This window comes from Olea europaea, unplaced genomic scaffold, assembly GCF_002742605.1.
Source record: "Olea europaea var. sylvestris unplaced genomic scaffold, O_europaea_v1 scaffold680, whole genome shotgun sequence".
NCBI lineage: Eukaryota > Viridiplantae > Streptophyta > Magnoliopsida > Lamiales > Oleaceae > Olea > Olea europaea.
In genome coordinates, this window is record NW_019265184.1 from 155,320 (window position 1) to 172,733 (window position 17,414).

The following is a 17,414-nucleotide window of genomic DNA, read 5'->3' on the forward strand; positions in this document are numbered from 1 at the left end:
CACTTCGCCCTTTAACATTAACAATTCATCAGATACTGCAAATCTCCTCTTAGGCCAACATAATCGGACAAACAAGTTCACCCATGATACGAATATTCATGTCTGAACTTAGGGGGACCACTGTTACGTCCCTCACCAAACCACTTCGGCACGTCAGTTTCACTCCTCTACAAGGTGCCACATGTCCCTACGAAGCAGTTCCGAAGCGATGTCGACCACGACCAAACTCCAACTTATACTAGAACTCACATACGTCACAAATTGAACCTACTAAGGCAACTAAAGTGCTCCCTGAAATCGAAGCGCTTGGGCACTTCAAGATTCTCCCTTTATAGATCCCTCCGCCGCCAGTTTCAGAAGATCTATGTCAGGATCCTCTATGGATGTAACATCTCCATGGGTCGAGTTGATGTAACATCAACTTTGTGTCAACTCGATTTAGAAGAATTAATAACCCGCCCACTCTAGACGCGACTGATTGACGCCTACGAGCGGACATCTCATACCATCAGATGCATACATGTATTCTACATCCAACGGTGCTCCTCATCTACAAAAAAACAAGGTTTGGCAAGAGACAAAGGTAATGAAATTCAAACTAGACTTAGCTTTCTACACACTAGAAATATTTATTATCCTTCCCACTCTCTTGCACGATTCGAGTACTATTCTGATCACCGATCGCTAACTTGATCGTCGGAGTGTATATGGCCGCCACCACCCCTATTGGTTCCGACCGCGTGCTTCTAACCGTTCGTTATTGTGCGCAAGGAGGGCTACACGGAGTGCTATCGATTGGCCACGTGAAGGGTCCAATTCGCCAGATCAACAGAACCTGTGTTCTTCTTTTGTATTATAAAAAAATGGCCCACTATGTCAACTAGTGAATCATTACTATATATAAAAGAATTAATATATGTTCAGTTTTAGCAAAATAATTGTTATATTCATTTTTAATATTTTACTGCAGTCAACAATTAACAATCAACGGCCTCCTATGCTCTCAAAATCCTGAATTTGCTACTATAGTTTAAAATATCTCAACTTATAGGGAAGTTCTTGTTTAGTGAGCTTTATTTTTTTTGAAAGTTGTCACTAAAATTTACATTTTGTTTCAATTTAGTTACTTAAATAAAATTTGTAAGTTTATCAACGAAATGTTTGACGTAGTGTCCATCTAAACATCTTCGACGATAAACACTTCGTTAGAAATATGAACAGATTTTCATTGAGTTTTCAAATTTAAAATAATAATAATTATTATTATTATTATTATTATTATTATTGTTAAACAAAATAAAGTTTAATGACTGACTTAAAACTTGATTGTAAGCTGATGTTAATATTTCTTTGCCCTCTACTTATAAGTAAATTAAAATATTTGGAAGAATTTTTTGGGTGGGTGAAAATGTCCTTAGTTCTGTTGTAACTGGTATTGTTCATCATATAAAATAATGCAAAAGCATTGTAACTCTTGCTGTGTATCAAGCCCTAATGCTGAGCATATTCTTTACGTATTTTGTTTTAATTGGTGTGTTTACTCTACAGGCACATGGTTACGGAATATGGTCAATGGAACACCAAAACCCAACGGCTACTGCTCACACATTTTTTTTTTCTTTTTTTGTTCTCTAGTACGAGCACAAATACACATGTTTGTTTTGTTATTAATTTTGGATTTCAGCTCGAGTTCTCTCTAAAAAAGTCAATTTTAGCCTCGTTTGACCCCGTTAATTTTTATTTCATTAAAAAAAAATTTCTTTTATTTCAACCACATAATCTTTTATAAAATAATATTACATGTAAATCGAAAACTTTTCCTTTTTATTTCAATCACTCATTTTAAAAAAAAAAAAAAACATTATTTCATTCATTTCCTTTTCCACAAAATGGGGACCAAACGGGGGCTATTGATTAGTTTTATGTCTAACTGTTGGGTTTTTGATTCTCAATAATCCCGGGCGATGATTTTAAACAGTGTCGGATAGTCGGATTGGATTTCATAGGCTTCAGCCGATAATTGAAATATTTATTAACACACTCGATTAATTGGTTCAACCCGAAAAACAATTTGAGGGTCATTTGAAGCAATTTAATATAGTTAATGTTGCTCACGGCCCTTTTACTTCTTGAATTACTCAATTTGTGTTCCCCCCCCCCCCCCCCCCTTTAACCATTAGTTGGTCCATGAGCTCATTATATTATTACACCCTAAACCTATATATTGCTCTCATTTGTGAAGGAGCCGTGTGTGTGTAATTGAAAATAGGCGGCCTACATTTTTCTCTAGTTTTCTCTTTTGAGCCTTAAACTGAATGTCTTCCTCTATTCTTTGTGATTCATTGCAGCCACCATATTGTGTTCTTTGTGAACACATTGAGTTGAGCAACCGAAGTAAAAATCGTTGTTTGGGTTGGAGCCTTTGTTGGATGTGTTTAACAAGATAGAGATTGGTTAAACTGAGCCCGAAAAATTCACCATTTGAGGTCGATTATTCAACACTAACTCATGCAGAATTTTCCCTTTATCTCCTTGCAAAATGTTGGTTTATTTAAGAACATCGATGATAACTCGAGAGAATTTAGACTAATTAAATGAATTGTTTGAGTGTTATGGGTTTTAAAACTATACGAAAACATGAGACTTCGTATTAAAATGTCAACATTTTGAAGAATGAATAATTCAGGCCTTATATATTAATTAGTATTTTATATATAATTGATATGAAATTTACACTTAAATTGTCATTTTTCTAATATTTTTTGGATTAAATGCCTAATCTCGTATTACCATGAGAAATAATAACACAACATTGAAAAACAGAAAAAAAAAATGTGAAATATATAAACTTTGTCCTTGTTTGGCCCCTAATTTCTAAAACTTACTTTTATCTAAACTTATTTTCAATCGTACATTCTCTCATTAAAATAATTTATACGTGGACCAATAATTTTTCTTTATTGTTTGGTAGCACATTCTCTAAAATAATAATAATAATAATTTTCACAAATTATATTATCTAAAAATCTCTACCAAATAGGGAAGAGTAATTCATTCTCAATTTGAGGGTTATGTCTATTTATTTGTGCAGAATTTCGATATATCGCATGTGTCAATTACAAATTGACTTTGAACTCATGTATCTATTTTTTCTCTCTACTTCCAAAAAAAAAAAAAAAAAAGGAGTGCTTCGCCCTAGATTTTGAGCCATTAGATGCAGTGCCATCCCAATACTTAAAATTATATCATAAACATGTGTTCAAAGTAACATTATGCTTTCATATGAGCCTCTTTTTTTAGAATAGATTTTGTAAAAAGTGATCATTTTTTAGAATGTGTGCTTAAAGTTTAGGAAAAATTTTGAATTTACCTGTAAAATTATTTTATTGAAAAAATATGTAATCGAAAATACATTTGAAAAAAAAAAAGAATTAAAAGAATGAGATCAAACAAACTAATCATTGAGTGCACATAAAATGTAAAGAATACGTGAATTAGTTTGCATGCATTTAGAGAAGTTAGATTTAGAATTTTAATTCAAAACTTAGTTTCCAAGTTTTCTGAAAAGCAAAAGTTTAATTGTTTTTGGCTTTTATCAAAGCTAGTCACATAGTATGGTGTAGTGCTCAAATATTACTTATTTTGCTCGCTACTTTTTCAAGAATCGATGCGCACTTCTTCAACAAACCCCACCATGCAATGCACCATACTTAATCATCCAAAAAGCAAAAACTAAAAATAAGTGATGAGACCTTTTCTTTTCCTTTTCTTTTCTTCTTTTAGAAGGTGGGGCGTTTAAAGAGGTTGATTATTGAATTAGTGAAGTCTAATATACTTTTTTGTTTTTAATAAAGGATGAGTGTTAGGTATGCAACGTTTGCCCCTCGTTTTCAAGGTTATAACTAATTATTGCCGAAAGATTGAAAGGAAACAATGAAAGTTAGAACAATAAAGTTATTTGTACAAAATTGGATTATAAAAGTTGAGTTACAAAGTGTGTTGGCAAAATTCAGACCATTGATTTCAAATGATTTAAAAATTTGTTTTTGAAATGATTGGCATGGATGTGATTTTGTCATCCAACTTTGTCAAACCCCACTCAAGTTAGAATATTAGAGATGAAAATATTGAACATCAGTGAAAAGTGGTCATGTGTAATTGAAAAATATCAAAAAAGGCTGAATTCGAAATAATTAGTCAAAGATGGTTACTAGAAAATAACCCATTTTTTATCCTTTAATTCGCATTATGCTTTGCCTTTTTCAATTTAGTTTAGGGCTATGTTCTTTACTCATTCATTAGGTTTGGGTATCATTTCGAAGAATTAATGGCGAACTTCGTATTGCATCTTTTTGGATTTAATAATTATTAAGTGATGAGTTCAAAATAAAAAGATTAATATTACTTCTAGTTAATCATGTTTAACAATCCAATTTTGTTTCATTTTTAGATGTTGATTTAATTTAAATTCTATTTTAAAGTTGACTTGACATGTCCCGTGATCATATGATTAAATTTAAAGCTCCTGTTCAACAACCATTAATTCTGGAAAACAATGTTTTGAATAGCATTTTTTAGGAGAATGTGAAATTAAAAAAAAAAGGAAAAATTTTAAGTTTACGTGCAGAATATTTTATTGTGTGAATATATGGTTGAAAATAAGTATACGAAAAATAGAGTTAAAAATGACGGTTGTCAAATATGAGCAATATAAGAGTACGTTAAGCCCTAAGTAATCATATCCAATGGTATGTTATGGGCCTATTCGGTAGTGTTGGGTTTCACCTGTTAATGAAGAAATAAAAAATGACAGTTGACTTAGGAAATTAACGATCAAAAAATTGATTTTTTGAGTGAAAAATTAGAACCAAATGGGAGCTTTATTTGGTGTAAAACACCAAATGCCCAGTTTGATTTCATTTATTTTACTTTAATTTATTTTTCATCTCATTTTTAAACACATATTGATATACGTTAAGCCCTAAGTAATCATATCCAATGGTATGTTATGGGCCTATTCGGTAGTGTTGGGTTTCACCTGTTAATGAAGAAATAAAAAATGACAGTTGACTTAGGAAATTAACGATCAAAAAATTGATTTTTTGAGTGAAAAATTAGAACCAAATGGGAGCTTTATTTGGTGTAAAACACCAAATGCCCAGTTTGATTTCATTTATTTTACTTTAATTTATTTTTCATCTCATTTTTAAACACATATTGATATAAAATATTTATTTTTCTAATCAATTAATAAGTAATAATTATTTCAAAAATATATTAAAATTTTAATGTGTTATTAATTTATTAATAAATGTAATATTTTACTTCATTAAATATAATTAACGACTTCTGTAATAATATAATATAAAATAATTTAAAATAAAATTAGTATAAAATTTAGTGAAAACGGTCTTCAAATTGAGTTATGAAGAGATTGAGGAAAGTAACATAAGGTGATTTAAAGTATTAAATAAATTTAAAAATTTTGCAAGAGAAATAATTATTCTTGCAAATTTCATGACTAATTTACAGATGATAACTTTCTAAAGTATAAGCTAAAATCTGCTTTTTCTTAAATTAATTTGTTAGTCTAAAAAGTAATTCTGAAAATTATTAGCAAAGCTTAAAAAAGATAAACTTATTTGCCAAAGACTATAATGTGTAACTTATAAGCTAAACATTAGTTTTAAAAATTATTTTTTTAATAATGATAGGTGAAACTAAATAATATACTTATTTCGCTACTATGTTCGAACGAAGCTTTCTTCTTGTCCGAGAGTTGGTCTGAGAGTTGGAAGTGGAGAAGAAGAAATCTCATGAAAAACTATTAACTTTTATTGAGTCGGATTTTTTTATTCAAATCTTTCTATTAGCAATCGAAAAAGTTGGTGACCTAATAATAAGAAAGCTAACAATCAAATCTATGATAAGTGACGGCATGGACTATAGGTGAGTTTTCTCTGAAAATATGTTTACTTTTAAAGTAACCTAAAAAGCTATGTTTTTCAGAAGTGCGTCGAGTAACTCTTTTACTTAGCCCCTATTTGATGTCCTTAAAATTTCAAAAATATTGTTTCGAATAGTGGTTTTTGGAGAATGTAGGGTTAAAAATAGGAAAAATTTTGAGTTTACGTGTAAATTATTTTATTGTGTAAATATATGGTTAAAAATGAGTATAAAAAACAACTTAAATTAAAGTAAATGATATCAAACAAGGACTTAAAAAATAAGAAAATTAAATTAAATTATTAAGTGTTTGTTACCCAGGATATGTTAATAAAAATTAGTTAATAAATTGTTGATTAATAAAAGGCGGGGATAAAAAATATGTTTGATTAGTTTAGATTATAATTTAAAGTTTGCAAATATGCACTAAAACTTACTCATCATTCTCAAAAGTTTGCAAATATGCACTAACCCTTGTTTGAGCCTCATTTTAAAGGAAGAAATGCATTTTGAATAGTAGATTGATAAGTGATTTGAGGTTAAAAATTAAGAAAAAATTTTGAATTTGTGTGTAATGTTATTTTATTGAAAAATAATATATTGTTGAAAATGAATTTTAATTTTTTTATTTTTTTTTTTATTTTTAATATGGAGCTCAAACAAGGCTAAAATAACTTCACATTTTTTACCAGAACATAGTTCCCCAAAACAGGCTCGCACAGGCATCTGGTCAGTCGGATGTGCTCACGCGGTTTAATCACTCTTTCCTCTACGCGTTCTCTCTCTCTACATGTCACTGTATCTATCATTTCTACCAAATTTAAAATCCCACTATAAAAAGAAGTCGTTTCTCAAACCAAAAGCAAGACACGATGGAATATAAGAGCTAGCAGTATAAACCAGCATCCACCAGCTGGATTGCAAACCCAAAAAGGACCATTTTTTTTCTGTTTCTCTCTCTACAGACATACGTTATCCATACAACTCAAAGTAACAGTCACCACATTATATTCACACACTATTAATATGGATTCTTGAATAGAATTCAATTCCAGTGGCTTCACCTAGCTTCTTTCCAAGGAACCTCATATTACTCTGCAAACTTAGCTACTAGAAAAAACAATATATCTTATATACATTTTCAACCCACTTCCGTTTGGGTTTTTCTTAACTATTTTAATCCTTTCTTTCCTAGTTTTTTATTTTTATTTTATTGGGTGTTTCTTTCTAAAAGTGCTTTTCCCAATGTGGGGATTTGGGATCACTCTTGGGGTTCCAAGACTCGATTTTTAGCACAGATTTGACATTTTTTCCGTCATTTTATAATTTCAAGCTGAATCTTGAGGTGGGTTTTGTGTATTTTGAAGCGTTCCATCATTTTTTTTTTTTTTTTTAGCAAAAAAGCGGGATATTCCACTTGTTTACCTCAGATAAGCGTAAGAATCTTGAGGTTTCCTTTTTTCACAAAAGCTGCTTTTTTAAGCTATTCCAGTTGTTTTTATGCATTGCAAAGTTGAATCTGAGGTGGGTTTTTTTGATTTAAAGATTTGATTTTTTTATTTTCGCCCCCTCAAAAAAGTTGGTTTTTGATATCTTGTGAGTGGTAATGGAAACCAGAGGGAGGCTTATTGCTGGCTCTCACAATAGAAATGAGTTCATTCTCATCAATGCCGATGAAATTGGAAGGGTAAGTCTCTTTAATAATTTCAGTTTTATAGACGTCAATTTCCCCTTTTATACTTTTAAGAAGCTTTTTTTTCCCCTCATTTTTTTCTGGGATTAATAGTCATTCAATTATATTAGGAGATTCCTATAATAGTAGCAAACTGTCTAGTTTTCTTATTTTGGGCATTTGATTGAATGCATGGCTTGAGCTTTGTAAAAGGAAGAATGTTTCTATGCTTTGTATTTGATGTTCGGTGATTCGTGCATGTGATATTGATCTAACTTTCCAAAAATCTTGGATTTCATTTTGGCTGCAACCCCAGCTCTAAAAATTTTCTGATATTTTTCACATGTTTTATATATTTTGCAATACTTGTGGGAATTTAGACTCCGTTTGGTAGGGATTTTTTGGTTGGTTTTTGATATCTTGTGAGTGGTAATGGAAACCAGAGGGAGGCTTATTGCTGGCTCTCACAATAGAAATGAGTTCATTCTCATCAATGCCGATGAAATTGGAAGGGTAAGTCTCTTTAATAATTTCAGTTTTATAGACGTCAATTTCCCCTTTTATACTTTTAAGAAGCTTTTTTTTCCCCTCATTTTTTTCTGGGATTAATAGTCATTCAATTATATTAGGAGATTCCTATAATAGTAGCAAACTGTCTAGTTTTCTTATTTTGGGCATTTGATTGAATGCTTGACCTGTTTGGACAATACTATTGTACTGGACAAGATTGGTCAATAGAATAGACAAGAAAATAAATTTTTAACTTATTTTTGTATTTACTATTGTCTAACTATTGCGTAGTCCACCTAACCAAACACACAATTGGTGTCTAGGAGTTAGGTCTTAACAAAATATCGAATGAAAAATGGGAATAAATTGCAATGTTAAATTGGAGGTACATAGGTTTGCTGTCAATTCAGTGCGGATGTTACTCTCTCTTCTGGGGTTCTCATTTGATAAGATGGATAACAAATTTCATTTGACATTTATTCCCACGAGGACCGTGTTATTAAGTACCAAAATTAACAATCATAACGTTATTTTAACAACCAATTTGAAAATAGAGAATTTTTCTAGTTAAATTAATGACTGAAGTATGCTAAATTAAATAATCTACGTTGTGCGTTGGACATTTTGATTTTTAACTTTAATTCGATGAATAAAAGTGTTAGAGCTTTCGATTTCACTTTATTTATCCCTTAAATTTCGCTTCTCAATTTCAATTCCAAAGTTTGTATTCATTGAATTTACTAATTTATTCCCTGTTTGATCCCCATTTGAAAAAAATGCATTCCTAAACAGTGTTTTGGCATCATTTCAACCACACATTTTTCAATAAAATAATATTACACTCAAATAAAAAAAAAATCCTTATTTTTTACTCATACATTGCAAATATCGAATGAAAAATGGGAATAAATTGCAATGTTAAATTGGAGGTACATAGGTTTGCTGTCAATTCAGTGCGGATGTTACTTTCTCTTCTGGGGTTCTCATTTGATAAGATGGATAACAAATTTCATTTGACATTTATTCCCACGAGGACCGTGTTATTAAGTACCAAAATTAACAATCATAACTTTATTTTAACAACCAATTTGAAAATAGAGATTTTTTCTAGTTAAATTAATGACTGAAGTATGCTAAATTAAATAATCTACGTTGTGCGTTGGACATTTTGATTTTTAACTTTAATTCGATGAATAAAAGTGTTAGAGCTTTCGATTTCACTTTATTTATCCCTTAAATTTCGCTTCTCAATTTCAATTCCAAAGTTTGTATTCATTGAATTTACTAATTTATTCCTTGTTTGATCCCCATTTGAAAAAAATGCATTCCTAAACAGTGTTTTGGCATCATTTCAACCACACATTTTTCAATAAAATAATATTACACTCAAATAAAAAAAAAAAATCCTTATTTTTTACTCATACATTGTCCATCAATACACTAGTCAAAAATTCATTCTTATCAAACGAATATGGATCAAACAAGGACTTAATAAATTTACCTTTTTCGAGTTTAAATCAATAAAATCTAGCTAATTAACTCACTATATCTCCATGTGAATCTGAATAAGCCTTACTTATACACATTAAATCACCTAGGAATTCAATTAAAGACTGCAGCACTAGTAAAAGTGTAATTCTATCTTATACCAAATTGTTGGATTTTACTACGTGGTCTAAATTAATAACTCACATCTCCGTATGTTAAATCCATAAATTAGAAGTATTGGCCAAATATTCGCATGCACTAGTAGAAATGCAAGTGCAGTACTTTAATAAATGAAAAACGCAAAACTTGAGACTTGAAATTAAAGGTTAAAAATTATGTTGCACTGTTTTTCCCTACAAAAAGTTTAGCTACTCACCACAGAAGAAGAAAACAGATTAAAGAAGTAAATAAATTATCTGGTTTTAAAGGAAATAAGACAGTGATGAATAGATTTGCACCCAAGAATTTGCCTTCTTGAAGAAATCTCTAGATCATTTCTCAATTCTATGTCTTTCTCCTTCAAACGTGCTCTATGATAATACGATGTGGTATGAAAAATTCCATTTTCTTGACCTAATTTTGTCCTTTATATCGCCCTTAATTGCCTAAAAATTCTTGCCAAGAAGAATACTGAAAGTGCACCTATTTACTAGTCCAAAAAATAAAATAAAATTCCTGAATTGGGGTTTTGAGGGTGGTTTAGGCAAGGGAAAGAGGCCTTAGTGGCCAACCGTTTAGCTTTGGCTGCCATACTTCAAACGGGCATAATGTTTTATCTACAACTACAAATTTGTTATCCATTTTTGTTGAATTCCAAATTTGATTATTTTCGAATGGTATATAGTTTGTCTTGTGGAGATCTGTTTACCAAAAATTGTGCACTAATCTCTTTGCATGCTCTGCATGTAGGTTCCTTGTTCTGCATCTTGTGGACCTTTTATGCTCCGAATAACTTTCTTTTGCACCAGTCATCTTCAAATTTGAGTTTCAATTATAAACACAATATTTACACTAATATGAGTGGAAATCTGTGCAAACATTCAATATTAAGCATATTCAAGAGCCTAGATAGGCGTGAAAAATATACTCATCAATGCTTTTTTTATGAATTGTGGTTTAATAGTTTGAGGCTAACAGATATGCACCCTGTGTTCGTGATTCTCTAGATTAAGTCTGTTCAAGAACTGAGTGGACAAATATGCCACATTTGTGGGGATGAAGTGGAGATAACTGTAGACGGGGAGCCCTTTGTTGCGTGCAACGAATGTGCTTTCCCAGTTTGCAGGACTTGCTATGAGTATGAGAGACGAGAGGGAAATCAGGCTTGTCCTCAGTGCAAAACCCGATACAAACGTATCAAAGGCAAGTCTTTTTATATCATGTTTCATTCTAATTGTTGGTGTAAGCTAACCGCACGAGGTGAACAAACAGCTGATAGATGTATGTGAACTGCAGGTAGTCCTAGAGTGGAGGGCGATGATGAAGAGGACGACATTGATGATTTGGAACATGAGTTTGATTATGAGGATATTGAGGCTTTGGGCCACACACAGAGTACAGGGGTGATTCCTGCTGTACGTGGTTGTCATATTGATTCATCTGAATCAGCTGCAGGCTCAAGACATGATTCATCTTCCAAGGGTCTTGAAATCCCTCTGTTAACATATGGTGAAGAGGTAATCAAGGGGTTCTCTCTCCCCTTCCACTTTAGATAAACTCATTATGCAACTTGGCATTTAAGTTCTTTGTCTTCTAATTACTCTCAGGACAATCAGATTTCTTCTGATCAACATGCTATCATAGTACCACCATTTGCCAGTCATGGCGATGAGATTCATCCATCTTCTTCTGGGACTTCAGCTCCTTGTAAGTCATTTTGCTCCTTTTAGCTTTCCTCACCCTAGAATAATTTTAAGTTTGCATGCAAGGGAGATGAAAAGTATACTTTTGATGTCCTAGTACAATCAAGGCCTTTGGTTCCCGACAAGGACATTGCTCTATATGGGTATGGAAGTGTTGCATGGAAGGATCGAATGGAGGAGTGGAAAAAGAGGCAAAGTGATAAACTTCAGGTGGTCAAGCATCAAGGAGATAATGCTGGTGACAACCTGGATGGGAATGAATTGGACTCAGACTTGCCTATGTAAGTGATTCGTGCATTCTCTGTGCAAGTGCTTTATTTTTGTTTACAATTTGAGGCATGATGTGCTTTGTTGCTCTCATTTCTGTTGTGTTTTCATATGATTAATGAAATCCCACTCTAAAATTCTTAATTTCGAGACTGGAAATCAAGATCTGCAAGATGGATTATTTTGTTGCATTATCGTTTATGGTATCTTGAAACAAATTGTATGCCATTCTTGATTTTGCTATCTTTAGTTTTTTACCACTTAGAATTCATTTATTCACTTGAAATCTCTTAACAGGATGGATGAAGGTAGACAGCCTCTGTCGAGGAAATTGCCCATTGCTTCGAGCAAGATAAGCCCATACAGATTGATAATTATCCTCCGCCTAGTGGTTCTTGGCTTCTTTTTCCACTATAGGGTTCTCCATCCAGTTCATGACGCATTTGGCTTGTGGCTGACATCAGTTATTTGTGAAATATGGTTTGCTGTTTCGTGGATACTTGATCAGTTTCCAAAATGGTTTCCAATTGAGCGAGAAACATACCTTGATCGCCTGTCGCTTAGGTATATAAACATTATAAACTCAAAACTCAATTTTTCTAATTTCTCGAAGTTGAGAATGGTGATAAGCATTATAAACTCAAAACTCAATTTTTCTAATTTCTCGAAGTTGAGAATGGTGATAAGCATTATAAACTCAAAACTCAATTTTTCTAATTTCTCGAAGTTGAGAATGGTGATAAGCATTATAAACTCAAAACTCAATTTTTCTAATTTCTCAAAGTTGAGAATGGTGATGAGCATGTTTGGCTAAGCTTAGAAGCAAGTCAAGCGAACTTGTAGTAGATTTTTGTTTTGGACTATGTTTTGATTAGTTTCTTCTTTCTTACTTGAGTAAAAATTAACTGTAACATAAGGCACTAATTTCAGAACTGGTAACTTGCTTATTTCTAATTTTAACTGAAGTCTAAATGTAACTGTTTACTTATAAATGTTTTAAGCCTAGCAAAACATGTTCTATATGAACTCAAACCAGCAGAACTAGGAGCTAAGCTTAAATAGTTTACTTAATATAAGTAAATAGTCATAAACTAATTTTTATTGGTAAAGAAAATAAGTTGCCTCTCCTTGAAGGAAGGTAAGAGTTTTTTTCAAATTAATAAATAATAACCTTTTCTACTTAAAAAGTATAGAAAAATTAATTTACCTAAACATTTTTTTGAACAAAAAATTACTTAGAAGTAACTTCGAATCGTTCTTAAGCTTAGTCAAACACCTTCAAGGATGTGAAAGATGATTAATTTGTCTTGATTCTTTGATGACAACATTGCTTTTCCATTTTAGGTATGAGAAAGAAGGAAGGCCATCTGAGTTAGCTGACATAGACATCTTTGTCAGCACAGTTGATCCCATGAAAGAACCTCCATTGATTACTGCAAACACGGTTCTTTCCATCCTTGCAGTGGATTATCCGGTTGAAAAAGTTGCATGCTATGTGTCGGATGATGGTGCAGCCATGCTTTCTTTTGAAGCACTTTCGGAGACATCTGAATTTGCTCGGAAATGGGTTCCCTTCTGCAAGAAGTTCAATATCGAACCAAGGGCGCCAGAATGGTATTTTTCTGAGAAGATGGACTATCTGAAAAACAAAGTCCATCCAGCATTTGTGAGGGAAAGGCGTGCAATGAAGGTCTGCCACTTGTATATTTTTCCTGTTTTCTTGAATAAAATACACACGCACACAATGAAAGAAAAATACATACATTATATATAGCTTTCTGTGAGTGTGAGAGAAAGATTATGAGCACATTTGGCTAAGCGTAAGTTACTTTAAGTAAATAAGTAAGTTTTAAAATAAATAACTATTTAGTGGTCAAAGTTGGAAATAAGCAGTTTATTCTGTCAGTAAGATTAGAATTTCTTTCAAATTAAGGAATGTTGTTTCGCTTGAATGTACGAAGAAGTAAGTTACCAAACATGTTTGGAAACAAAAAGTTACATTTCGCAAACTGCCAAATCTGTTTTATATGAACTTATACTCCCTAATCAACTTCAACCCAACTTTTCATGGTGTCATTTGTTTGCTCCAACACAGAGAGAATATGAAGAGTTCAAAGTTAGGATCAATCGTTTGGTGGCAACGGCACAAAAGGTTCCTGAGGAAGGTTGGACGATGCAGGATGGAAAACCTTGGCCGGGAAACAATGTTCGTGACCATCCTGGAATGATCCAGGTGAGAAATGCCATTTTCATGAATAATGGCCTCTGCCATTTTTGGACTCATATTTTTCCAATATCCAATTTTAGTGCATGTATAAAGACTATCCATATCAGGAGTTAAGTAGGATTTTTTTGAATGTTTTAATATTCTGACTCTAGACAATTCCAGATGTATCCTACAAGTGCATGCTTGATCACATTATTGGATAGGTTTGGACTAGATTAAGCTTATTTTTCTTCATTAATTCTGTCTAGTACTATCCTATCTTCCCCATCTACTGTGCCTCAAGAGAGAGAAAAATAAATATATACAATATATTAAAATAACAAAGTTGTTCATAATACTGTCTATGATGTTAGGCTTGAAAACGAACGAGAATATTATTGTAGAGTAAAAAAATTTCAAAGGACTCGATAAATGTAGGGTCTAGTTAAGGATTTGGATCAATATTTTTCTTTTAGATCATAGGATTGTAGGTTTGTAAAGTTCACACCGGAGTTTGACTACCACGATATGTATTACAAAAATCCAATAACTTGGCTATTTCTGTTTTCTTTCTTTTTTTTCATCTTAAATATTTTTCCATGATGGGGGGAAAGAAGAATGTATGATTTCATGAGTTAGTGAATACAGTGACTTGTTATGTCCAATAGCAAGTATGCACGACAGCTGTGGTATAGATAATTTTGGTTTCATTTTTAATTTGTTTATTTTATGGTTGTAAATGTTTAAATTTTTGTACATGGTGCAGTTATTCCTTGGTCATGATGGTGTTCATGATGTTGAAGGAAATGAATTGCCTTGTCTGGTTTATGTTTCCCGTGAAAAAAGACCTGGTTTTGATCACCACAAAAAGGCTGGAGCCATGAATGCACTGGTAAAACACACACACACACACACGTTAAATACATTGGTACATCCAAGAAAAAAAAATCAATTAAATCCTAGGTTTCTTTGCTTTGAACTTATAGGTGCGGGTTTCAGCCGTTCTATCAAATGCTCCTTTCCTTCTGAATGTTGACTGTGATCATTACATAAACAACAGCAAGGCACTGAGGGAAGCTATGTGTTTTATGATGGATCCCACTTCAGGAAAGAAAGTTTGCTACGTGCAATTTCCTCAAAGATTCGACGGGATTGATCGTCATGATAGATACTCAAATCGAAATGTTGTGTTCTTTGATGTATGTATATTTCTCTTGTTGCATTGGCTAGATTTGCTTTTCTAACTGTCATGCAGAAGCTTACTTTAGTTATTTTTAACAGATCAATATGAAGGGTTTGGATGGTTTACAAGGACCAATCTATGTTGGAACAGGGTGCATCTTCAGACGGCAAGCTCTTTATGGATATGATGCTCCTGTCAAGAAGAAGCCACCTAGCAAGACCTGTAACTGCTGGCCAAAGTGGTGCTGTTCGTGTTGTGGGTCTAGAAAGAACAAGAAAGGAAAAATGAAGAAAGATAAGAAGAAAAAATTAAAGCACAGAGAAGCGTCAAAGCAGATATATGCACTTGAAACCATTGAAGAAGGAATTGAAGGTAAAAATTTACTTTTAGTAAAACTAAATAAATAAGTAATAATAAATGAAAAGAAAACAATGGCCTGTTAGATCGACAGAACTAAAGTTTATAACCTTTCCCTTACAGTGAAGAACTCTGAAAACCCATCTCGCGTCTCCCAAGAAAAACTCGAGAAGAGGTTCGGCCAATCACCTGCATTCGTGGCATCAACTCTACAAGAAAATGTTCCCAAGGATGCTTGCTCCACAACTTTTCTGAAAGAGGCCATTCATGTCATCAGCTGTGGTTATGAAGATAAGAGTGAATGGGGAAAGGAGGTAAGTTGTTTGGCACATGTTTGGTACACAACGCTGAAGATGTAGAGAATTGGATATTATTATAGACAGGATTTTATCTTATTTTTCTTCCTTATTATTGTCCAAAGCTATCCAATTTTCTGAATCTTACCAAGCAAGCCACGATTGTTTAAATTCTCAGTACCATAATATATCTGTTACCTTGTGACCTGAATATCAAATGCTGGATCAGGTTGGATGGATATATGGGTCTGTTACGGAAGATATCTTGACGGGATTCAAGATGCATTGTCATGGCTGGCGGTCAGTGTACTGCATCCCTAAAAGGCCAGCATTCAAGGGTTCGGCTCCCATCAACCTCTCGGATCGTCTTCACCAGGTTCTTAGATGGGCTCTTGGATCAGTAGAGATATTTTTTAGCAAACACTGTCCCATCTGGTATGGATATGGAGGTGGATTGAAGTCATTGGAAAGGTTTTCCTATATAAATTCAGTTGTATATCCCTGGACTTCTATTCCTTTGATTGTATACTGCACATTGCCAGCCATCTGCCTTCTTACAGGGAAATTTATTGTCCCCGAGGTACGCATTTCATACTTGTACTATTATAGGAAATACTTTGCAGATACTCACATTGAGCTTAGCCACGTTTTGTAAAATTATATATTTACTTACATGATTAACTAACATATAATCCAATATGCAGATTAGTAATTATGCCAGTATTATATTCATTGCCCTATTCATCTCCATTGCTGCAACTGGCATCCTTGAGATGCAGTGGGGTGGTGTTGGAATTGACGACTGGTGGAGAAACGAGCAGTTTTGGGTTATTGGAGGAGTTTCCTCTCACTTTTTTGCTCTCGTCCAAGGATTACTCAAGGTTTTGGCTGGTGTCAACACAAATTTCACCGTCACCTCAAAAGGAGGAGACGATGGAGAATTTTCCGAGCTCTATATCTTCAAATGGACATCGTTGTTAGTTCTGCCTACAACATTATTGATCATAAATATAGTCGGGGTTGTGGTGGGAGTTGCAGATGCCATCAATAACGGTTATGATTCTTGGGGTCCATTGTTCGGTAAACTTTTGTTTGCCTTGTGGGTTATTCTTCACCTCTATCCTTTCCTCAAGGGACTGATCGGGAAACAAGAGAAAATTCCGACAGTAATTATAATCTGGTCGATTCTGCTGGCTTCAATATTGACTTTGTTGTGGGTACGAATCAACCCATTCGTTTCACGAGATGGACCCGTACTGGAAATCTGTGGACTTAACTGCGATGACTGAGATACAGTCAGGCAGCTTACACTTACGTGGGCTAACTGCGATTTCTAGGGACATATAAGAGGTTAGATGAATAGTATACTCGAGAAATGTGTAGATATAAATAGGTGAGAACTGACTCATATTTTTTGAAATGGTTTGATCATTCTTTCGTTAAATACGTTGTTTTGATATTTTGGCGTCTGTCGAAAACTACCCTACTGTTCAGTATTCTTCTTCTTGTGGATTTGAATTTACCAGTTTCACCTATTACTTCTGAGCTTCTGTTGAGTGTGTCATCTAGTGCACTCGCAAGATTTTGTCAATGAAAAGAGACTGATTTAGCTAAGATCGAAATGGTT

The 17,414-nt window shown here is 33.1% G+C and overlaps 1 protein-coding gene across 2 annotated transcripts; it reads left to right on the plus strand.

The window, feature by feature from the left end:
• Nucleotides 1-6,816: 6,816 nt before the first annotated feature.
• LOC111390423 (cellulose synthase A catalytic subunit 2 [UDP-forming]-like) lies at nucleotides 6,817-17,401 on the plus strand. Of its 2 annotated transcripts, XM_023015462.1 has the most exons (15): nucleotides 6,817-7,524; nucleotides 8,023-8,131; nucleotides 10,783-10,978; nucleotides 11,072-11,292; nucleotides 11,383-11,482; nucleotides 11,576-11,759; nucleotides 12,043-12,309; nucleotides 13,090-13,435; nucleotides 13,841-13,978; nucleotides 14,718-14,843; nucleotides 14,938-15,150; nucleotides 15,233-15,506; nucleotides 15,615-15,805; nucleotides 16,017-16,367; nucleotides 16,492-17,401. In XM_023015462.1, the coding sequence occupies exons 2-15, from the start codon at nucleotides 8,051-8,053 to the stop codon at nucleotides 17,074-17,076; spliced, it is 3,273 nt and encodes a 1,090-aa protein (XP_022871230.1). In that variant the 5' UTR covers nucleotides 6,817-7,524; nucleotides 8,023-8,050; the 3' UTR covers nucleotides 17,077-17,401. The 2 variants fall into 2 exon arrangements, with proteins under 2 accessions (XP_022871230.1, XP_022871229.1); XM_023015461.1 differs by lacking the exon at nucleotides 8,023-8,131 and having other exon boundaries at nucleotides 6,817-7,633; nucleotides 16,492-17,076.
• Nucleotides 17,402-17,414: the final 13 nt, after the last annotated feature.

Excerpts from the sequence above, each read along its gene's own strand:
- LOC111390423 (XM_023015462.1), top strand. The coding sequence starts at position 8,051 with ATGGAAACCAGAGGGAGGCTTATTGCTGGCTCTCACAATAGAAATGAG. Across the intron at positions 11,483-11,575 it reads TTCTGGGACTTCAGCTCCTT|TACAATCAAGGCCTTTGGTT; the intron begins GTAAGTCATTTT and ends TTGATGTCCTAG. Across the intron at positions 13,979-14,717 it reads ACCATCCTGGAATGATCCAG|TTATTCCTTGGTCATGATGG; the intron begins GTGAGAAATGCC and ends TACATGGTGCAG.